Here is a 24,682-nt window from a genome sequence, read left to right on the forward strand (position 1 = left end):
AGGGATCGCTCTCCTCCCGTGGGGGCTTGGGAAGGAAGCTGCATGCCCACCAGCCATAGAGTTGGCGGGGCACAGCTTCCATCCTAAGCTTCTGCGGGGATCGCTCTCCTCCCACGGAGGCTTGGGAGGCAAGCTGCACGCCCACCAGCTATATGGCTGACAGGGCACAGCTGGCGGGCGTGCAGGAGGGAAAGGGAAGGCTGCCGGCAAAGCCGTGCAGCTCCCCAACTCGCTGGGGCGCCCCTGAGAGGCTGGCGCCCTGGAGCAACGCACCAGTAAACCCAATAGGAAAGTCAGCTCTGGTGCCTCCCTCCCTAAGCTGGGCAGAAGCTTCCCAGACTTTGGGGAGGAGGTGCTAGGCTTTAATATTCTAATTTACTGGGAACATGTAAGGGACTAGCCTAGTGCCCCATGTCCATAGACCTCACACCACTGGTGGCTAGGTCCTGCCTTCATGTTTGGAAGCAGTAATGCTTCTGAATACTAGGGGAAGGGAGAGTGCTCTTGTGCTTGGGTCCTGTTTGTGGGTTTGTCACATGCAACTGGCTGGCCGCTGTGAGAACAGGATACTGTTCACAGGAAGGCCTAACACTCTCCACATACAAAACTTCATATATTTTAAGGATGGCTCTGGAGGTCTCACATACCTAAAACTTCTGCAGCGACAGCTGCAGTGATGATTTGCAAACACACAAAGGCTAGTAGAAAAGTGGTCATTGTTTTCCTGAAAGAAGCACAAAGACAAAAGAGCTGTGTTAGAGAGAAATGGACAGCACCATCTTTTGTGGAACGAAGGTGGCAAGAAGTGAGAGTGGCTCCTGTATTTGCAAGAGGTGTGGGGCAAGCATCAGTTCAACTAGGGGCGATCTTCTGGAAATGACAATGGGGGAGAAGAACCTTCACTGAGTGATATATTATTAATTAGTAATGTTAGTTAGGTTGTATCCAGTGTTGTTGTTGTTTCTACCTTTCCTCCAAGGAGCTCAAGGCGGCAAACCTGGTTCACCCCCTCTCCATTTTATTCCTACGTAACCCTGTATAGCAGGTTAGGCTGAGAGACAGTGACTGGTCCAAGGCCACCCATTGTACTTTATGGCTGAGTGAGGAAGAACCCTGATCTGCAAGGTCCTATACCGATACACTAACCGCTATACCATGCTAGCCTACTCAGAGTAATCCCATTGAAATGAACGCATGTGAATTAGTTATGTCCTTAGTTAGGTCCATTAATTTCAGTGGCTGTACTCCAACTAGAACTTAGCTGGATACAATCTATCATGATGATGTAAAAAAACATCCTGGAACCAATTCTGGTGAAGGTGCAGCATATAGAAAGACATAACAAACTAGAGAGAAAGTGGTGGCCAACACATGAAAATAGTGGATGAGATTCAGATTCAGATTCTGCAAAGTGGCCTTCTTTTTCTAGGCACCTGGTTGGCTACTGTGGAAACAGGATTGGCCTTGGGCCTGATCCAACAGGCTCTTATTCTGTTCCTATGCTCTTAGTGCCTATCACTTTCATTGGGTGATCCGCCTAGTATTATGAAACAAGGAGAAAAATTGTGAGTCCATTCTCTCTATACTAATCGAAAAACAAACCAAAACACCCCCCTATTGTGACCTCTTAGTCATCTATTTTTCTGCATCTGAGCACCATAAGGACCTAAGAAAAATCCTGCAGGATCAGACCAAAAGCCCATCAATTCCTGCATTGTGTTTTGTGCAGTGCATCTTGGAAGACTGCAAGCAGGCTGTGAGTGCAATAGACTTCCCGCTCTTGTATTCCCAAGCAACTGCCATTCATATCATACTTCTTTCTGGAAGCCTTCTAAGCAAGCAGCCATCATCATCCCTTGCAAAATTGGGTGCTGGTATCAGGAATGCAGACCATTTTCTACACAAAATGACACACTGCTCTCTCTCCTCCATTCAGGTAGGCAAGATGCATGATCAGAGTTCCAAACATATTCTAGATGGGAAAGCCACTTAAGGAGGGTGGAAAGCAGGGCTGGAGAAGGGTGTGGTCTGATAAGAGGGGGCGTGGCTGGGGAAGAGGGTGTCCTGCGAATAGTCCCAAGGGCCATACTGAAAGGTGTGGAGGGCCACATTTGGCTCCTGAGTCTGAGGTGCCCCGCCTCTTACTGGAAGTAAATACACATGGCATAAAAATGGACATTGGTTTATCAAACTTGGACCAACCGCCAATCAGTTTCATTTTGTGACCCCTCAACCACACCATGGGCCAGAACAGAGATCTGATGCTTGGGGAGTCCTGCCCAAACAGGGCTCGAACATAACGGAGGAAATGTGGAGGAGCTCTGGCTCAATTGGGTCCCGTGATTTGGTGCACACTTCTGTGAACAAATCCCTGATTGTTTTCACAAGATGCCTTCCTAGAACTGAGAGTTTTTCTGTTCAAAATCCAGCTTGCTTCAGGAAATGGGAGCGGAGAGATTTTAGGCAGGGGAGGAACTCATTTTACATCTCTCTCTCTCCCCCCCCCCCTTCTTAAATAAGGCAAACGCTGGAACCCAAATACAGAAATAAATATACTTCTGTGACTTTTTGTGTGTGTGTTTTCTCAGCTGTAGCAAAAATAAGAAATTTATTCCATTCTGACCGGCTTCCAAACCACCCCAAGACTGAAACTCCTTTATACATTTAGCTACTTGGGATGGTGCTCTTCTCCTCTCCCGTCCTTATTAGTTTTTGTTTTAATTGCCGCAATTCCTTGGTCATCAAATTAACTGAAACAAAATAACATGCTCTTCAACATTTCTCCACTGAAAATAGGGACGTCCCATTCCATAATGATAATTTTACTATTCATCTTACTGGGTTGCCCCAGCCACTCTAGGCAGCTTTCAGCATATATAAAAACATTGTAAAACATTAAACATTAAAAAAACCCTTCATATATAGGATTGCCTTCAGACAGCTCAAGCATCAGATAATTCCTTACCCTCCAATGAAATAGGGACATCCTTAGGAAAAGTGGGACATCCCGGGATCAAATCAGAAACTGGGATGGCTTCTCTAAATCAGGGACATCCCTGGAAAATAGGGACACTTGGAGGGTCTGAAATAAGGATATGTTTGGACCAGCCTGTTTCCCAAGTTATATTCTAAGAAGGAGGAGCTGGCAGAATTATTTATGTCAGCCCCATTAGGCAGAGGTATGTGTGCACTGAAGGGCAAAACCAGGTTATTAGCTGAACGCACGGATGCACTGAAGGTGTCTGAGTTTTATACAAACGAATGCAAAGGGATTTCCTTCCAAGTAAATGTGCACCTTACATTGGAAAGAACTTCCAGATTTTGGAAAATCTGAAAGCCCCACAAAGAGAACAGGTCTTCACTGGGTGCACCTCCCGTCTGCTGTAATGGGAGCTAGTGTTTCACTCTTGAAAGAAAACATAGCTTAGAGCTGTCATCTTCAAGCACCCAGGACCCAGCCTATAAATCGATTTTCTGACTAGGCCTATCTTTCTCCATTTCTCTCTGGATCATCAATTGCTAAAAGAGGACAGGACAGGAGGACTTTGTGAGCCCAAAGCACATTGTGTGTGTATGTCTAACAAATTCACATTTGTTTTGAACCAAAAGCAGCCAGCAGTGCCTTAATACAGTGTCACACTTCTGATCCATATTGTTCCTTGCGCTGGTTTCCTGCTAGAAAAATCACCCTCACCAGAGCTACTGTTTGCCCCCAAAGGTGCAGTAAACTGCGATTACTTTCAGTAAGCTGCAATTAATGTTAACAAGCTGTTTAGGCCTATTACCCAGCTGGTTTTGTGCAAAGGATCCCTTGTCCTCATTTCCACCCAGTCATTCACCTTCTCTCCTTCTGTTTTTTTTCCTTTCTTTCTTAAACACAACAGTCCTGGCATTACCATGTGATATGCTTTGGCATCTACCAGGACCCCTTCGCTCCAGAAGGGTTATTGGGCAGCCAAACACATTTGCAGGACCTCCTTTAATTTTTTTCCTGGCACTAAGTCTAGTAGCTTCCTATCATGAGGCAGAGTGAGGCAGCTGCCTCAGGCGGCAAATTCTGAGGGTTGGAAAGTGGCTAGAAAGGTGTGCCCTGTGGTCTGCCCTGTAGAGCCTAAGCTAGCTTGCTGCCATAACATAGCTGGCACACTAATGAGGTGACATGAAGCAAACCAGCTTGGATGGTATGCTCCTACCTCTCCACCGGAGCATGGGTCCAGATCTGTGTGGGGAAGCATGTCTTGCCTCAGGTGCCCGAAACTCTTGGGCTGTCCCTGGCTACCACGTGAATTCCTCTAGCACCTGTGATACAGTGCTGCTTTGAAACAGTACTGGAACTTAAATGGCAGCTGCCTGGAGCCAATCAGCAGTGGGTGGTGCCCTTTGGGACCGGTAGGGCAGAAGGCAGGGAGACCAACAGCAGGTGGTGTGAGAGCCAATGACAGGCAGAGTCAACCCATTCTCCTGTCCTGTGTTCTCCAATGGCAGCACGAAGGTAAAAAGGAGGAAGCTGATAGGCTGTGCTCTTCCCTGGCTGCTTGTAAGTAAGAAGGCAGGCAGGTCAGGACTGGCTGAGGGTAGCTGGGGGTTTGTGGGGCAGTGCCCCATTTGCCTTAATGGGGCAGCCTCTACTGCAACCAGATTAGGCACACCACCACCACCAGGTAACTGTGTCAATGGGTGAAGGAAGCAGCTGCCTCTGAGGCAAACATACAAATGGAGCCAAAAGCTGGAAGCTGGTCCTAAAAGCTAGAGAGCACAGTGGGAAGAAGACGGTGGTTATTTATGTATGCTACTACTGCAGCCCATGTTTTGTTAGCCCCCAAATGGAAAACGAACGAGGTCCCAACCAAAGAAGAATGGCAGCAGAAGTTGACAGAATATGCGCAGCTTGCGGACTTAACATATAGAATAAGAGAACAAGAAGAACATACGTTTAGAGAAGATTGGAAAACGTTTATTGAATATATGGGAAAGAATTGTGTACAGCTGAAAACGCTGGCAGCATTAAGACAAATCCAGCAGTGTAAATAAGCTTTGATGGATGAAATAATGGAATGCTGAATTGTATAATTTCTGTAAAATATGCAGGGATTTATGATATGCAAAATGAACCATGGAAAGAGAAGAAGGGAAGTCATTGATATCTTAAGGATGTAAAAATGAGTATCTTAAATTGGAAAACAGAAAATTTAATAAAATATATATACGAAAGAAAAGATGATAGTGTGATTCAGCAAAGGTCAGCTTGCAACCCACTGGCCAGAAGCATTACTGTTTCCGGCCCTTGAAGCAGAGCATAGCCACTATGGCTGGTAGCCATTGATAGTCTTATCCTCCATAACTTCTTTTTAAGCCATCCAATTTGGTGGCTATCACTGCCTTTTGTGGCAGCAATTTCTACAGCTTAACTATGCACTGCTTTCTTTTATCAGTTGTGAATTTTCCAACATTCAGCTTCATTGATAGTCAGTGAGCAGGTGCGCCAACTCTAGGGGTTGTCTTCTGAACTCTCAATAATTGTTTGAAGGGGGCTCAGCCCTCCCAATATTGAGGGGCACCAGCGCAACGTCACAGAAAGCTGCACCTGCCTGGGGAGTGTTCCGAGATGTGTGTGACATTGCGTGAAGTGTGCAGGACATCACATACACATGACGCCTCCCCCCCCCCATCTTAGGGGCAACACAGTGTCACTGTGCATGAGTGCTAGTGTTATCAGAGAGGGTAGGGCCACACTAACCTCCCCACAGGTGGCGCTGTGGGTAAAACCTCAGTGCCTAGGACTTGCCGATCGCATGGTCGGCGGTTCGAATCCCTGCGGTGGGGTGCACTCCTGTCGTTCGGTCCCAGCACCTGCCAACCTAGCAGTTCGAAAGCACCCCCCGGTGCAAGTAGATAAATAGGGACCGCTTACCAGCGGGAAGGTAAACGGCGTTCCGTGTGCTGCGCTGGCTCGCCAGATACAGCTTGTCACGCTGGCCACATGACCCGGAAGTGTCTGCGGACAGCGCTGGCTCCCGGCCTCTAGAGTGAGATGAGCGCACAACCCTAGAGTCTGGCAAGACTGGCCCGTACTGGCAGGGGTACCTTTACCTTTACCTTTAACCTCCCCACGCTGAACTCCTGCTCTCCCTTTGGTAGCCAACAGTGACCCAGCTGCCAGGAAGTTGGTCCAGTGGCTCCACCTCCCCTTGTGAGACACTTCTCTTTTGGAAGAGACAAAATTGCAGCCAGGCAGGAGGCACATTTTGCTACTGGCCTCATCTGCAGTGGCAGCAAAAAGGAAAAGAAAAACTTTGAGTTCTTGTCACTGTTAATGTGAGCCTCACACTTGAGAAACTGTGGAGAATTTCTCCTCTCTCTTGAGCCGTGGTTCCCAACGTGGGGCACATGCTCCACAGGGGGGCAATTTGATTTTTATGGGGGGCATAATGAGTTGTTAACAACTGTCAATGGCCTTTTAAGCTTCCTCCACGTGAATAGGAGTCCATTTTTTGAATAATATGAATTATATGTCATGGGGGGGGGGTGCATCAGGATTTTAGAGATGCTTAGGTGGGGCATGGCCAAAAAAATTGGGAACTACTGCTCTAGAGAGATTCAGTGAAATAGTTCACCCTTTCTAATTTCTCAGACTACAAAGAGAGTGAAGAGAGTTTCAAGGGGCCATTTGCACACAGTGCTAGTCTCAACAAGAACCTGATCAACCGCTGTGGTGGAAACTCCTCAGACCCAGACATTTTGCTTGGAACGGCTTTTCCTTTTGGGCACATGGAAAAAGAAAATATATCCTCTTGGCACTTGCCATACAAGAGGGTCTGCTTTTTCTCTCGCTGAGCCATGTTTATACAGCAGGATGCAGTGGTCAAGCTTTTCCTGGACTGTACCATTTCAGGTTGCAGGTATGTGTGTGGGCAGATCCACGCCACACATTTAAAGCACATGACTTCCCCCAGTGAATCCTGGGAACTGTCGTTTAAGGGTACTGAGAACTGAAAGCCATGTGCTTCCAATGGGTGATGGGTGTGCTTTAAATGTTTGGTGCGGGGCTTCCCTGTATGTGGGTCACATATCTGTGTGCAAAAACCCTCTCCCTCAGAAAACGAGCATATAAAGGAGAGAATTCCCCTGCATGGCTCATACAATTTTATGGGTGCTGAGAGTTGTTAGGAGATCTCCTGGTCCCTTCAGAGACCTACCATTTCTCAGAGTTCCCTGGGAAGAGGGATTAATTGTTAAGCCACTCTGATAAATATAGCTCTGTGAGGGTAGTAGCCTTAACAAACTATACTTCCCATGATTATTTGGGGGAAGCCATACCCGTTTAAAGTGGTATGATACTGCCTTAAATATACAGTGCAGATGTGGTCTAATGTAAGCTCAGGGTTTTATGACTGGATGTTTGTTTGTTTTCTTAAAAGGCAGATGTGGAGAACCTTGACCATGATTGGTCCTGTGGCATGGAAGGAAAAAGTTAGATCCTAACAGAAGGCAAACATTCAAAACAGGGTCCCTGCAGATGCATTTTTTAAAAACAATACAAAACAAGTCCACCTCATGCCAACTATACAGCTTCTTTTCTTCTTTGCATCTGGCAAGGATAGCAGTTAGGAAAGCTTGTGTTGGGTTACACTTAGGGTTGCCAACAATTCACACACTCACACCCAGAAATGGCTCCTGTGCCTTTAACCAGTGATGAGGAAACTGTGGTCCTCCAGCTGTTGCTTGGCATGGCCCATAGTCAGGGATGATGGGAGATGTGGTCCAACAACACTGGAAGTTCCCCATCCCTGCTAAATTCAGTAGGTGAAGTTTTATCACCACCATAGGTGCAGTGATAGGAAAAGTTTCCACCTGCTCAATTTCTGCTTGCAGAGCAACTGTTGAAAATTATTGAGTGCTGTCCAATATGAAAATGAGATTAGAAAGGGGAAGCCTAGCTTTGGTATGTTCCTCCTTTCTCCTCAGTGCCCCCTGTGCTCAGTTATTCCAGGGAGAATACACCACAGTAATAACATCATTAATAGCTTAGCTTTTATACACTACTTGAGAGCAGGGATGGGGAACTGCTGCCCTCCAGATGTGGATGGACTACAACTCCCATCAGCCTTGACTGGTGGCTCTGCTGGCTAATGGGTGTTGAGTCCAACAACATCTGGAAGATGACAGGCCCCTACACCCCTGCTTCAGAGGGATCAGAGCACTTCAGACACATTGCTGCAGTCCTATGGCCCTGTGAAGTGAGTACAGATGTGGGTTATATTATAGTGCAGATGAGGACTGGCGGCTGACTGTATTTATGCCTTACTTAAGGCTACATAGTAAGTTCACAGCAGAGACCCAAAATTCAAAAGAGAGGCTTCCCAAGTCGGAGTGCAAGACTCTTTCAATGCAAGCTGACACCTGCCTACTCAGAAGTAAGGCCTGCTGAGTTTGATAGGACTTGCTCCCAGGCAGTGCTTTTTCTGGGGGTACGCATACCCCTAAACATTTTGTGAATCTAAGTTTGGCCTCATTGAGGGGCAGTATTTCAATATGAGTAGGAAAATGAGAGTACCCCCTAAATTTTTTTTTATAAAACAAAGCACAGCTCCCAGTACTGCCGGCTCAGCTACTGTGTTATGCTAGCTTCAACAAGACCTTTATCTCAACAGGGAGATTTCCTCAAGTAACTGAAGCAATTAGTACTCTGAGGAGCTCTTGTTCTGCTATAAACAATGTCAAGGAGACAGGTTTTTAGCCCAGGGGGTTTCTCTTTCTACTATAATATTCATGACAGCCAACATCTCTCTCTCTCTCTTCCCCTCTGTCTCTGACAACACACACACACACATTTTAAATACCCCAATGTCCATCAAAAGTTCTCTCACACAAGAGACCATGTTTCCTTATATAATATTAGTCTTGAGTGCAGCTGCTGAAAACTCAAGGATCTTCCCACTCCTTTAAACATCTTCATGAATGTGCTATTCAGTTTAAAAATGAATAAACAAATAAGAAAGAAAGCATGTATGGCCTGTTGCCTTAAAACCAGCTCGAGAAATTATTTCCCCATCAAGTGGATACAAGTGGTGCTTGCTGTTAAGGTAGAATTTGGGGGCAAGAGGTCCAAGGCCCTGCTCAGGAGAATGAGACCAGCAGGGCTGGTTTACCACATTTTGAAGTAAACAAACCAATACAATTTTCTGGAGGCGAACCATCCATAAGACCCATAAACCCAGGGTCTAAAACTACCTAACTGGTGGGTTTCTAAGGTGACCCAGCAAGGTGAATTAGCACAGTGAGGGTTAACCCAAACCCTATCTTCCTTATTTGCTTCCTTCCTCCTCCCGCTTCTGACTCCAGGTTTATTATGCCATTCCCCGAAACGTACAAAACCAAATGGCAGCTGGTTGGTTACCTGGAACTAGAAGTCAGCAGGTCTGAATCTCCATTAAGTCTCCAGGGCTAGCTGCTTCAGACTAGAGGTTAGCAGGGTCCTTCAAGAAAAGAGGGAGAGAGAAGGTAGGGTCCTTTCAAGGCAGCAAGCAGGCAGGGCAATCTGGATGCACGGTTCTATAGAAGCATCTGCCTTAGCTTTCCTAGGTTGCCGGAAAAAGGAATGTACGCAGATGTCGAAAGACAAAACACAACATTCTGTGTTATTGAAGGCCATTATGGTGCTCAGCGGTAAGACGTGAGACCAAGCAGAGTTAACCGGTGCTGTGGGTGACATAGCTGGCAGCCAACACATCCCTCTAGGCTTGACGCAGGAGAGGAAATAAGCTTTTTGCTTCATCTGCTGAATCTGTGTGCATGTCATAATGATGCTCTCCCACCAACCAAGAAACAATATCATGGCACTGTGGTAAAGGGCAGCTTTGTGATGGGGTGGTTTGGTGGGTAGATTCTGGAAAAGTAGCCCCTATGGCCTGGTCTTTATTCCCTCCCCATCTTCTACACAGCAGCTGCTCTTTAATACATAGACAAAAACAAACCCAGACACTCGAAATGTGATTGTGGCTTTTCACATATCATCGCTTATGCATCACCCAAATGGAGGAAGATTGTAATTTGGATTGTAGCACCAGGGTGTTCTGTTGTGTGTCGGCTCCTAAGAGGGCCCCGAGAGGCATGAAATTTACAGCTGCTAATGTGTATGTCTAGGTGCAAATTTAGAAATAATTTTACACAGAGATATAATCAGTCTCAGCTTGCAGTTTCAGATGCTGAGGCTTCTGATAGCAATATTGCAGGGTGGGGTGAGGGAAACAAATATTGTTTTTCTAATATATCTGTAGCCAGAAGAACAAGCACTCTCACAGTTCCATCACAGGACAAATTATCACAGAGTAAATGAACAGACTGCTTAGCAGGCAGGCAACAGCTTTCAGCAATGCGTGACAGGTTGCGTATTTGTAGCAGGAATGGATGGGTATTCCACACACATCCATGGTATGTGAAGAGGGGAGTAACAAGAAGGCAAAGTATCCCTATCCCATCATTGGTGGGTGTGCATTTGGAGCATTTTCATCCCTCAAAATGCTGCTGCAACTGATGACCATTTGTTTAACTGCGCCACCAGGCTTCCTCAGTAGTCTATTCCACTGTTGATCTGATGCAGCAGATTGGCCCTGAGCATGAAGTTCAAGAAGCATTTTTGGAAAGCTTCTTTGGGATATGGAGAAGTTTAAAAGAATACAGGGCCAGGGATACGCACTGGTGGAGGAAGAGGAGTGCGGGGGGGAGTGCACCGCTCCCAGCAGTGTGATCCCAGTGGGGTGCCATCGCGGCCGCTCCCCCACCTGCGCTGGGCACCACGCCCCTGCGGGCGGCACACCACACCCCCAGGACATGCACTAGTCCTGTCCCCGCCTGCTCTCTGCCCCTTAGTTCCCGAGCATAAAGCTCCACCACTGGGGATATGATGAAGGCCATTCAAACAAAAATACTCCACAAGGACCTTGAATATGTCACAGGGCTTCTACTCTGTAGCTCACTATGCATGAGCTTTAATCCAGTACTGGGGAGATCATCTCTTCAAACTCTGGCATAAGGCCGATGTAAGCTGCTTGTCCAAGACTGTATAAAGATTTCTTCTATCCAAGAGCTTTGAAATAACTAAGATCCATTGGTGCAGTGGTGGTGGTGTCAAACACCCATTGCTATTTCTGCAGCAGAGTCCCTACTGAAGTATCTAGGATACTCCAGTATCCTAGAGTTACCCAATGAGCAGGAACTGGGAGCTTTTTAGCCACTGTGTAGTCCAAAGCAAACACTCTGGGACACTGAAAACACAAGATGCTTCAGTTTCAAGAGTATGATATGCAATGGGACTTCATGGAGAACACAACTAAAGTCACTCCAAAAGTCGTTATTAGAGCACTCCAAATCATTTCCCCATGTATGTGCACGGAAAATATTAGATCTAGCTGAAAGGCGACACCTGGAGATCTGCATTGACCATTGCTAAATATCCCTAATTATTGTTGTTGTATAATTGTAAGTTTATTGTAAAATCTTAGAAGGTTGTATAATCTTAACAAGGTTGTGGCTGTGACTATCATGAAGGACACTGCACTTCCTAATTTGCCACTGTGCCACTGCTGGCAACACCAGGGATTGAATCTGAAACCTTCATCATGGCAAGTATGGAGAGCTTTTCACAAATAGATGATCCTATGAAACTAGTTTGTTCCAACTCAATGCAGGAACTGAGGAAGAAGAACAGGCAGCCTCACATGAATTGTCGATTTTGGAGGGGCTATTTACTGAGACCTTTTGCGAACACTGTAGTAGATACTGGCGGACACACTTTGGTGACTCCTGAGCTAAGCAGCCGTTTAAATGGGAAGTGTTCCATCCTTGGCAACCATCCTGCAAACAAAAAAAGCAGGGGAAGAGAAAGAAAGGAGAATCCGCAGAGATGGGCTGAACGCTGGCAAAGCGAGCCCGTATCCAAGTCCTCCTGCTTCTGAGTCTCGGCAGTACAATCACCCCAAGATACATGGGCAACGTCCAAATAGCGCCAAGAGAGAATCAGCTAAGAAAACAAACCCTTCTGCAGATGCCAAATGCAAAGGCTGCAGTTCGGGCGGAGAGCCAAATGGGTTTTTAAAGAGCTTTCTAATCAAGCAGTTTGCCTAGTTAGGACATGGCAGGTTTTAACACTCAGAGAGCTGGGATGGCACTGCAGTTGAAATTGAGACCTGGTAAGTGGCTGGTTCAGGAGGAGGAGGGGGTGTCAGCAGCAGGAGAGGTGGCAGGGTTTAGTGAGCAGGAAGAGGCTGTGGCAGAGAGCAGTTCAGACTCGGAGGCTGAGGCAGAGGCAGAGTAGAGGCAGGGTGCTGAAGAATCCAGGGAGTCTCCCCCTCCTGCCGTGACCAGTTCCCCTCCCCTGGTCCCCTAAAACTCACAGAGAAATGAAACAGGCAGAACAGAGGGGGGTTGTGCACAAACACAACCTCAGACTGTGTGTGGAAGACCCTGGAGAGGAAGAGTCCTAGGGCACTGGGAAAGCGGGGACTTTCAGTTGTCACAACTGCTTCCTTAGGGAAGACCTCCTAGAAAGAGTTGCTGAGACCACTAGGACTGAACTGTGGTTGTTTCCTTGAATAAAGAGCTAACTTCACTGGCCTCGGATGATTTATTGTTCTTGTCACTGTCCTATGCCCTGACAATTTAAATATGTAGAAAAATTATGATCATTTAAATATACTAAACCAGAGCAGGGAAGGTGGCCGTGCCCAAGTGTTATGAATCCCTACCTGCTCAGTTTGCTGCTTATGCTGCTCAGGTGTGGCTAATGGGCAGCTTCAAGGTCCCATCTTGGGACTTAGCTACATTTGTCCATTATATTGTTATAACTGCATTATAAACATGCAACACCAGATGGTGCTGTGGAGCAGTAATCCATCATCCAATGGGATTTTCCATTAAGAGCTTTTATAGCATTATTTTCTATAGCATTTTTTAAAATCTGTATAGATCCAGCCTTAGTCCAAGGAAAGATCCACACAATACATTTTAAAGCATATCTAACACATTTATGAAACATGCAACTTTCCCCAAAGAATCATGGGAACTATAGTTTGGGAATTTCAGGCCTGTGAGGGGGGGAACTGTAGTTCCCAGGATCCTTTGGGGGAAGTCATATATGTTGAATATATTGTGTGGTTCTGCGCTAAAACACATTTGAACTTCAGAAGGTGCTTTCAAATAGTGGGCTCTGCTCTATAAAGTAAGATTCAAGGTCACCCTATGCAACACATACTATGGGAGGGATTTATCCCCAATGGTGGCTCTCATGACTATTGCCTTAGTTGCTACTATGAGACTTAGCACAGTTCCCTAAAGTTATAAGGAGGAGACAGTTGGGCTTCCCCTTGAAATGAATGGCAAATGGCATCCAGTGGGAGCTGAAGACGTACCTTGGAGGTCAAATCTGTTCCGGATGTTTGTTCAACTTCCCCAAAGTTTGACTTCCAAGGCGCGGCTTCTGATTGGCTGCAGGAGCATCCTGCAGCCAATCGAAAACTATGGAAGCCACGCTGGACGTTCAATTTCCGAAAATAATTCGAAAACTGGAACAATAACAATCACTTCCGGTTTTTGATCGTTCGGGAGCCGAAACATTCAGGTTTACAGGCATTTGGCTTCCTAAACATTAGGAAGAACTTCCTGACAGTAAGAGCTGTTCGACAGTGGAATTTGCTGCCAAGGAGTGTGGTGGAGTCTCCTTCTTTGGAGGTCTTTAAGCAGAGGCTTGACAACCATATGTCAGGAGTGCTCTGATGGTGTTTCCTGCTTGGCAGGGGGTTGGACTCGATGGCCCTTGTGGTCTCTTCCAACTCTATGATTCTATGATTCTATGAGGTTCCACTGTATTGAAACAAACTGCTTCCTAATCAGCAATGAGGAAAAAGGCATTTTAATTCCAAGGAATGACTTAACAGGATGAATGAAACGTTTAACCGTGGCCATGGCTGGAGTGCATTACTGGAGTCAATGAAGGGGTATAATTTCCTCCCCTTGTGCATTCCTAGTTTCTGACTGCAGAGCCTTTGTCCAAGGACCAAGAAAATCTGATTGTGTGAACTGTTCCTTAAGAACTAAGCAGCATTGAAGAAAGGAACACTTTTTTTTTTTTTTTTGCTCTTGAATTCAAGGGCGGGTGATCCTGTGGAAGGGACCCATTTGTTTTGGAGACTTCACTTAGGAACATAGGAAGATGTATTGTGCTGAGTCAAACCACTGGTCCACCTAGCTCTACAGTGAGTGGCATTGGTTCTCCAGAATTTCAGGCAGGGGTCTCTTCCAGCCATACCTGGGACCTTCTGCATGCAAAGCATATGCTCTACCACTGAGCTATGGCTCTTCCCACTTCATAGCTTTGGGCTGTGTGCCCCCCATCTCCACCATTCGCAAAGCATAGCTTATAGAGGGAGTGTGAACTTTTATTCTTATATCGCAACACATTTCCTCTCTTTTTCATCTTCAAAATCCCTTTTAAAACCCCCAGCTTTTGTTCTCTGGAAGTAAGGTGCCCAAAGGGTACTTTTCCAGGTTGCCGCATCAGTCATTCAGGTACATTACCCCATTTGAGATGAAAACATCTAGGACTGGACTTCTCCAAGGTATTCTCTGGGTATCCCTGAGATCATTAATATATACCTCTAATTGGGGATGAGGAGAAATTCCATTCCATTCACATCTAAAGGCTAATCTACCTAAATCAAACTTCCTGAAATAATACACGAACCAAAAACGCAACCATACTTTGAAATTTGCACTTTTCTGAATTTTGCAATGTAGTTCCCCAGCCAAGGAATGTGTACAGGAGTGCATATACTAAGGTTAAAGGTAAAGGGACCACTGACCATTAGGTCCAGTCGTGGCCGACTCTGGGGTTGTGGCGCTCATCTCGCTTTAATGGCCGAGGGAGCCGGCGTATGGCTTCTGGGTCATGGGGCTAGCATGACTAAGCTGCTTCTGTCGAACCAGAGCAGCGCAAGGAAATGCCGTTTACCTTCCCGCTGGAGCAGTACCTATTTATCTACTTGCATTTCGTGCTTTCAAACTGCTAGGTTGGCAGGAGCAGGGACCGAGCAACGGGAGCCCACCCTGTCGCGGGGATTCAAACTGCCAACCTTCTGATCAGCAAGTCCTAGGCTCTGTGGTTTAACCCACAGTGCCACCCGCGTCCCATACTGAGGTTAAGTGCCCATTGAAATGGAAATGTTACTGAAAATAACATACAAAAATGCACCACATTAGGGAAAATTGCTTGCAAAAATACACACATTGCTTATTTATAAAAATATGTATATACTGCTACATCATAAAATACATATCCCGGTGGTTTACAACAATATAAAAATATTGGAGAAAATTGCACTAAAATGCTTTTAACGTTTCATGAGGGATTTTTTTTAAAGTGAATTTGCAGACTGTTATGGAAATGTGGAGAACTGAATTTAAGACTGGAATCATGGGAAACCAAAACTGACAGATTCACCCATTTCTACCTCTAATTCAGTCCTGCACTTGGAGCATCAAGCCAAACACCAGACCCTCAAAGGGCCCTATTTTCCAGGGATGTCCCTGATTTAGAGAAGCCATCACAGTTTCTGATTTGATCCTGGAATGTCTCACTTTTCGTTAGGATGTGCCTATTTTCACTGGAGAAATGTTGGGGGGGGGGGAGGGAGTTATCTGACCCCTGAGCTGTCTGAAGGCAATCCTGTATTGGGAAGATTTTTAATGTTTAATGTTTTATTAGGTTTTTATATATGTTGGAAGCTACCAAGAGTGGCTGGGGCAACCCAGTAAGATGTGTGGGATATAAATAGTAAAATTATCATTATGGAATGGAACGTCCCGATTTTCATCAGAGAAATGTTGGAGAGTATGAAATGCAACCTCCATTTATGTATTGTGGGCTGCAAAGTGACAATCTCTCCACCTTCCCCACCCCATTTTGCAGTATCAGGCCTCTAAGCCTGGTAGACTTGTGTTCAAAGCTTGAAAAGTCAAAAACCATGCAAGGCTGCTCTAACTAATGCATTCAAGCAACTGCGCTCAATCAAAATGGTGTCCTTTTCAGTCAGCTGATCCCATCAATAAACAGCTACCTTTGGTTAAGTCTAGTTATAGATAGGTAGCCGTGTTGGTCTGCCATAGTCAAAACAAAATAAAACTATGGAAGGCACCACATTGAGCCGCATGAAATGGAAGTCCATCAAGGTATCTGAAGAAGTGTGCATGCACACGAAAGCTCATACCAAGAACTAACTTAGTTGGTCTTTAAGGTGCTACTGGAAGGAATTTTTTTATTTTGTTTTGGTTAAGTCTGTTCCTCTCTTTTTGGGGGGCAGAACTCCAAGTGCGAAACAAATCTGCAAAATAAATCTTCCCTAATTCCCCCCCCCCTATTATCTACAGTGATTTATTTCAACAGAGCCAAATTGCTCAAGCACAGCGAAGACAAAAGGCTGAAATGAGATAGTTTACAAGCGCTTGTTCTGGGTCAGGTATGAAGAGACCCATCTATCAGGTACAACAAAGACTCTAGGGAAAGCCTTTCATTGCTGGCCTGACAGTGATTGAATTGCAAAAGAAGAGAAGGGAGGAAGTTAAAGTAAAAGGAAAAGCGCATCAGGAGCAACTGCTTTAAAGATTCCCTCAGTGTAGCTGGTACATTCAGTAAACTCACTTACAGCCTGATCTTATTTCATTTCATTTTAGCTTTTGTGTCCTGTTTTTACTTCCCAGAGGAAGCCCAGAAGGGCTAGCAACAACAAATAAGAAGTTAATAATAGCAAAATGACAATCCAGACAATGTGAAAAGGGAACAATAAAAAGTCTGCAATAGCTTATTGATAACATTTCAGTTCAATGCCAACTTTTAAGCAGAATTGAATTTTTTTTTTTTAAAAAAAAAAATCCCAGCAGTGCAAGCATTTCAATGATCTCTCACACATTTAGCCGTCAGATTACCCAGAAAGAGGTTTAAACTACCACATCATTCTTCTATGCATCTGCTGTAAGTACCCTCCAGATGTTGATGGACTATAACTCCCATCAGCAATGACTGCTGGTTATGCTGGCTGCAGCTGATGGAATTGGAGTTCAGCAACATCTGGAGGGCCAAAGTTTCCCCAGCCATGTGCTTCTGACTACTAAGGTAATGTATTCATAAACTCAAGGCTCCTCCTTTGACAGCCACATTCACACCCTACATTTAAAGTGTTATGATAGTTATGGCTTTCGCCAAATAATAACATTTACAGCGTGGTTGAACAATCCATCTTTCCCAGGAAACTCCAAAACATTACAAAGTGAATCTTGTTTTATTGTGATCCAGCTAGAGCAATCCAACTGGACTGGATGAGTGTAGACAAATGTGACACGGTGAAAAACATATTTTTTTTAATGTAAACAAAAGAAAAGCGACACATGCACATGTGACTGAACCTCATTGACGCCATCCTAGAAGTTTTTCCATGAAAAAAGCTCAATAAAAATAAATAAATACATAAACAAAAGACCTACCCACGTGATGCTGACACAAACTCCTACACTAATAATAGGCAATAGAACAAAATATCAGTAACCCCATCTCTCTTTCCCCCCAACTGCAAGATGTCTGTGACAAAAGTGTCTCTCACCAAATGCAAACAAACTGTGAAAAAGACTATGAATTGAAAGTGGAGACAACAGATGTACCTTTCCCTGTGGAACTGTTTGTTTTGTAGCACAATTTTAAAAAACAAAAAAAACCTAATTTTAAAAAGGAAAAAGAAAAATTCCAGTAGAGCTCATCTAACTGTCTTTCCTTCTCTCCCTTTTTAAAGTTAAATGAGCACTCCTTTAGTGGAGTGGAATTGTAGCAAAGTGTACAACTTGCAAACGAAGAAGTGCTGTGGGTGTCAGCACAAAATGGCTGCCATGGGCAACCAAAAAGGAGGTACTGGTGAGTACCACCACAAAAAGCATGAGGTAAAGCCAATGATGTGTTGGTCACCTCAGATGACAGGGCTGACCCAAGTCATTTTGCTGCCTGATGCAAAGATGGCGCCTGCGTCCCAATTCCACAGAAGTCAGCTGGATGGGCTCAGGTCCATTTTGTTCATTTATTGCATTTATACTCCTCCTTCTCCAATTTGCTCCAGATGATGTGTGTGGCTTTCTCCCTACTCATTTCATCTCCGGAACAACCTGTGAGGTAAGTTAGGCTGAGAGGCAGTGAATGGCCCAAGGTCACCCAGTGAGCTTCATGGCCAAATGGGGGATTTGAACCCTGGTTTTCCAGGTCCTTGTCCAACACTCTAACTACTATACCACATTGGCTCTCAGTTTCTCGTTTTTCAAATATTAATTCAGTTCTTTGCATTTCTATATCAGTTTGCATTGTTTTGTTGTTGTTGTAGTAGTAGTAGAAGCAGCAGCAGCAGCAGCAGCAGCAGCCTTCATGGAATTTTAGTGTTATCTCCTCATCTATACGGTTTCATAAACAATATTGCTTGATTTACACATTCCTACAAAGCAATCTTACCTAATGTGATGTAATGTAATTCCACTGGAGAATGGAATTACAAAATTTTCAGAAATGCAAATCTTTTTTTAAAAAAAACGCCCCACTGTGTTTCGGTTCACATATTCTTTCAGAAATTGTGAATTAAGGAGGTTTGCCTTCGAATGTGAAATGAATCAATTTTCTCCACCTCCTCCACACAGGATTGTCCTCCAAAACAGGGGAATGGTTGTTGGTGTTGCAGCTCATGAGGAACAGCCAGGGGGTGGGTCTACCACTCCTGCCTCCCCCAGCCCCCAGCATCTAGTGCCTGAGGTGAGTGATTCACTATACATTATTATTCACAATAATTAATGACATATTGATAATAATTAATTAATGATTTGACATATTAGTCACTGACTATGAGAAGTCTCTAAGCAATAACTCCAAAACAGTCCCAGGAGAAAACTTCAGCAGCAATGCTATTGCATCAAATAGTCCATCAGCCAACTAGTTATAATCCTTCAGATGTGTGGGAGAAAATACAGGTTTTAACCTGCCACTTGAGAGATGTTAATGTTGGCACCAGGCAGTCATCACTGGGGAGAGCATTCTGCAGTCAGGGAGCCACAAGGTTCTTTCCTTGGTCACCAGCCTTTAGACCAGTGTTTCCCAACCTTGTGCCTCCAGCTGTTTTTGAACTACAACTCCCATCATCCCTGACTAGCAAGACCAGTGGCAAGGGATGATGGGAATTGTAGTCCAAAAACAGCTGGAGGCACAAGGTTGGGAAACACTGCTTTAGACCTCCCTCACAGGTTTCTCAACTGCTTTTAAATTTAGGCTAAGGGCTGCATGAAATAAGGCTGAAGACAGTGCCGGATTTACGTATAAGCTAAACAAGCTATAGCTTAGGGCCCCACTCTCTTGGGGACCCCAAAAAAATTTAAAGGAAAAAGACCCACCTGGCTGTACATTTCCAAAATATAAGATAAAAAACAAATAAAAGAAAACCTACATACAGCAACAGAGATTTGTGTTGTGTAGGCTCCTATTTGTTAGTGCAAATGGCTTTAGATACCTATTAGGTCCATAAATTACCATATAGCATATATTCAACACAAAAAAACAGCGACAATTTGTTGTTGACAAAGGACAGCTGGATATATAAAGGGCCCCATTACCCTCAGTAGCTTAGGGCCTCATCAAACCTAAACTCGGCCCTGGCTGAAGACCACAGTTTGCCCACCTCTGAATTTCATCAGGTACTAAGCTTTGTGAATGAGTCACCATAGATACATACAGGGATTCAAGGGAGACTTTTGGCAAAGGATCTTCTTGTGTGCAGATGGCACACACACACACACACACACACACACACACACACACAGTGGTACCTCGGGTTACATACGCTTCAGGTTACATACGCTTCAGGTTACAGACTCCGCTAACCCAGAAATAGAGCTTCAGGTTAAGAACTTTGCTTCAGGATGAGAACAGAAATCGTGCTCTGGCAGCACAGCAGCAGCAGGAGGCCCCATTAGTTAAAGTGGTGCTTCAGGTTAAGAACAGTTTCAGGTTAAGTACGGACCTCCAGAACGAATTAAGTACTTAACCCGAGGTACCACTGTACATACATACGTTTCATAGTGCAGCAGTGGTGGGACCACACTGGAAATTTCCTGGAAAGGCACTATGTCAAGGACATTGTGGGATATTAAAATTGAGGCTTGCAGACAGTAAGGCCAGTGGGACCTTTCTGGGATCTGGGGCCTTGGCAACTGCCCACAGATGCTGAATATATTGATGCCAGTCCTGATTGTAGAAATGGAATGTCTCAGTGCTCTCTTCAGATGGCAGGTCTCACCTCCTGCCTCAAGATCTTCATCAGTTTTCACAGCTCAGGAGGACAGAAGCAGGACTGGACCATGAAAAATTTGGCTGGTAAACTGACTTGCTCAATTATAATATCCATGCAGATTTCACATCTTGAAAAGATGTGCTCAGATTTTGGGGGGAAATAAGTCTTCTCCAGATGTTTGGGTGAATGCACATGGGTTTAAAGAGGGTAGGCAAATGTGTATACATACAGATATCCCCCCAATACCCCACTGAGCTCCAGCTAGACTTCAAACTTTCCCACACCGAGAGGGAAAATGTGAAAGCAGATTCTAAGGTGCTTAGAATCCTTGTTGTGACCAGGAGCACTGATACAGTACGGTTTCTGATCATGGGGGATATTCTAAGCACTTTCAGCTATGAACACCCTTCAAATTTTCCTTCAAATCTTCCTTCTCAATGTGGGACTGTTTGACGTGGAGATGGAACAGGTGGGTGCATTGGGAGTGTGTCCCAGCCTCCTCCCCACTTTTAGCATTCCTGAACAGGGCTCAAACCCTCAGCTTCTGTAGCTGAAGTGCCCAAGTTTTAGCAAAAGTGAAATAAAATCAAACAAGGAGAGAACCTTCCAAAACAAAAGGTAATCTTGACATTTTTAGTGTGCTGTTAATTTCCCATGTCCATATCGTATCAGTAGTTGTGCCAGTATAATCATCTCAAGGTAACAATTTAGGATGAGCTAACAAACTTTATCCCACTACCTCTGGCCTAATAATTCTTTACCTGCTTCTGGTGTAATACTATTTTCTTGTACGGCCTTTGTGATGAATGAGTTGCTTGATTATCTTAAAATTTCTCCCAAATGCAATATTTCCTGCCCATACAAATCTTCTAAAGAGGACTGGTTAACTAGCCTTTTTCTCCCCACCGCATGGAACTCGGGGAACTGTAGTTCTGTAAGAGGGGCAATGAGCTGTACTGGCTGAGGCAGATGGATTTTCATTGATTCATTCATACCTTCAGCATAGATGAGCTTATGGTGGGTCACAACATACAACCATACAATCAGTGGTAGAGCTTCTACTTTGCATGCAGAAGGTCCAAGGTTCAACCCCTGACATCTCCGGGCTGGTAGAGACCTCTGTCTACAGCCCTGGAGAGCATGGACTCATCTCATTTGGCCTGGGGCTTCTCATCAGGGATGCCCCAAGGACTGATGCTGGTGTGATAGGAAGCCACAGCATAGACTCATCCCATTTGGCCTGGGGCCTCTCATTAAAAGCATCCCAAGATGCTGGCGTGAGAAGAAGCCATAGCATGGACCTTTGGGGCCAGTGCTTCTCATCAGTGTTGTTCCAAGATATTTTGGTGCCTGAGGGGAAGGACAAGATGGTACCTTCACCAGTCCAGAAGCCAGGTGGCCTGGTGGCTGAAACTTATGGCCACATTGGCATCTTCCACAGTATAACTCAGTGATATGTTTATTCATTTAGTTAAGGACTTCTCACACCACTTTTCACTATATGTCTAAAGGTTTGTGTACACACACACACACACAGAGAGAGACAGACAGACATACACACACACACACACACCCCAGAGGCTGTCGCCCCTGCTCACATTGCTCACCCCTCTCACAGCTCTTTCAAGCCCCCAATATCCTTGCAGCTCCTCTGTTCCCGTCTAGCCCTACATTACTCAAACCTCCTCTGTTGTTGAAATCCACTGTTTTAAAACCCGCCTTCTCTTTTGCCCTCCTGCCCTGCCCTGACTTCACAAAAAAACTGGATTCTGATGAGGCCCCAGAAGTCCTCCCCTAGGGGCCACATGATGATAACCATAGCCGTCTTTCCCATACGGCTTAGTGGTGCGTTGTGCCAGGGCACCGGCCTCTCAGGGGTGCCCCAGTGAGTGGGGGAGCTGCGCGGCTTTGCCGGCGGCCTCGCCTTCCCCTGCACGCCCGCCAGCTGCGCTCCGCCAACCATATGGCTGGCAGGCATGCAGCTTGCCTCCCAAGCCTCCACGGGGATTTCTCTCCCACAGCGGCATGGGGGAGAGTTGCGCACCTCCTCATGGCTGGCAGTGTGAAGCTTCGCCCCCCCCCCCATCCGTGGTAATCTGGGAGCGCTGAGCAGATATTTGCACCCCGGCACCGCATCTGCTAAAGACGGCCCTGATGATAACCTTCTATTTTTATAGGACAATATGAATGAAACCAGACTGAAACTATCTTCACAAGCTTCACTAGTTCAGAAAAGCAAGATGGAGGTGGCTATGTGAACCATATCACGTGCACAAAGGCTGATTAGCTTGGCAACACTTATTTCAGTTTTTTCAAAAATAGATATTTTCCAGTCAGCATGTTCCTGAGTAAAGAGCAGAATGAGTCACATTTGCATTTTAAACAAGACCACACGCCAGATGAACGGAACAGGTTTAAATGGCCACACCTCAAGTTAAAAGCCAATGTTCGGTCTCTCATTAGTTTCCTGCCACACAAACATCTTGTCTGTGGCAGGCAAGCAGGCCTTTCTGACTCACAAATAGTTCTCTGTTTGCCTTCCTTGCACTGGCACCAGCTAAGATGGATAGAAAATGCCCTGCCCTTGGAGGCTCTCTATGCCTCCTTTGTCACCAAAATCCCACACCTCTTCAAATCGCTCATCTACCAGACACCCTCCTCCAAAGTCCTTAAGGCAACTTTAGGTCTGCCATGCATGTTGAGATGTGTCAAGTCTCACAAGACAGGCCTATCAAACTCACAACCTCCCTGAAACACAGATCATGTTGCCTTGACCCACTACAAGTCCGCCTCTAAAAGGCGCACATCATACTTTAAAGCACATTTCCTCAGCACTAAAAGAATCATGGGAACTGTAGTTTGTTAAGAGTGCTGGGATATGCAGCTCTGTGGTGGATAAATTACAGTCCCCAACATTTTTATTTTTATTTTATTTTTAAAGGGAAGATGATGCCAGAGATCTTCAGTTTCCAGAGTTTTTAGGGAATAGAGATTGATTGATGAACCACTCTGAAAACTAGCTCTGTGAGAGGAAGTGTGGTCTCCTAACAACTCTCAGCACCTTTAACAAACAACAGTTTCCATGATTCTTTGGGGGAAGCTATGACTTTAAAATGGCATGATACTGCTTTAAATGTATTGTGCAGTTGGGGTCCAAGCTTGCTCTGTGAGAGCTTTACTATTTCATCATTAATTTTTTGCAAGAAAGTCAAATACATTTGAGTAATGCTAATAAAAATTCTCCAATCCTTCATTCCCCTCCTTGCAGTGGCGTAGCATGGGGGGGGGCACAGTGGCGGTTGTCCCTGGCGCAACATTGTTAGGGGCACAAAATTTCAACACCTGCTGCTGCCTCAGTATCTGGTGCTGCACTTCCATCGTGCTTCCTGTGAACCAGGAAGTGACCTTTTCAGACAACAAAATGACTCTTTTTATCTCTGTGCCTGTTTTCCTCCCTCCCACTCCCTGCCCTCCCCACAGCCCCGGGCGTGGCAACCCACGCTACACCACTGCCTCCTTGCGGATATCTTTGAATTCCTTTCCATTGATTTATTTTTTACTTAAACATTTATAAACCATACTTTCATATAAAAATATCACAAGGAGGTACACAGCAAAAACACTAAAAACCTCAAGTAATTCAGTACAAGCTGGTTGGCAAAGAATCTCAGGTCTGAAAGGCTTCTCTGACTAATGCAGTGTTTAGAAGACATTGTAGCACCCTGCTTGTGGTTAACGCTTAGCTGGAATGAAATATTCAACGCAGCAATAGAGAAATTAAAATAATAATTTATTTGTCAGACAAATAAATGAGAGGTACAGTGGTATATGGTTACCAAGCTCTGGCCTGCCCTCCTGCCATTCTGGCCAGCACTTATATTTCCTTAATCCAGCCCCCTTGCTCCTCCTGTGGCTGCCTCTGTCCAATCAGCCTGGTTGAAATTCCTATTGGCTGTTTGCTAGAACCAATCACAAAAGATACACCCATTTCCTTTTGCCCTTTTATGGGAAACAAAAAGCTATATATTCTTCTATCTATAAATGACAAATAAGTAGTAATATATCTTACATGTGTCTCAACAAGGAACCTTAATTACCAGCTCACCTCTTGCCCTCCTTGCCCTATTGCCCTCCAAAACAAATGGTTAATCTTAAATTTTTATCTTAAACAGATGTCAAGGATCTTGAGTTCACATCATCATTGAAAGATCTCCTTCTCTTGGAGGTCTTTAAACAAAGGCCTGACAACCATATGTGTGCTCTAATGATGTTTCCTGCTTGGCAGGGGGGCTGGGCTGATGGCTGATGGCCCCTGTGATCTCTTCCAA

The 24,682-nt window shown here is 45.1% G+C and overlaps 1 protein-coding gene across 6 annotated transcripts in view; it reads right to left on the reverse strand.

Annotated features, from left to right (window-relative positions):
• Positions 1-24,682, reverse strand: part of ACAN (aggrecan) — an 84,282-nt gene that overhangs the window by 40,566 nt on the left and 19,034 nt on the right. For 3 of the 6 annotated variants that reach the window (XM_079954167.1, XM_079954169.1, XM_079954164.1), the window contains exon 2: positions 648-724. In XM_079954167.1, coding sequence (XP_079810293.1) covers positions 648-717 — 70 coding nt within the window. In that variant the 5' untranslated portion in view covers positions 718-724. Of the gene's footprint in view, positions 1-647; positions 725-9,397; positions 9,811-24,682 lie in introns of those variants that run through there. The other 3 variants (XM_079954168.1, XM_079954165.1, XM_079954166.1) reach the window with 2 other exon arrangements.

This window comes from Podarcis cretensis (genome assembly GCF_951804945.1).
Source record: "Podarcis cretensis genome assembly, chromosome: 14".
NCBI classification, from domain to species: domain Eukaryota; kingdom Metazoa; phylum Chordata; class Lepidosauria; order Squamata; family Lacertidae; genus Podarcis; species Podarcis cretensis.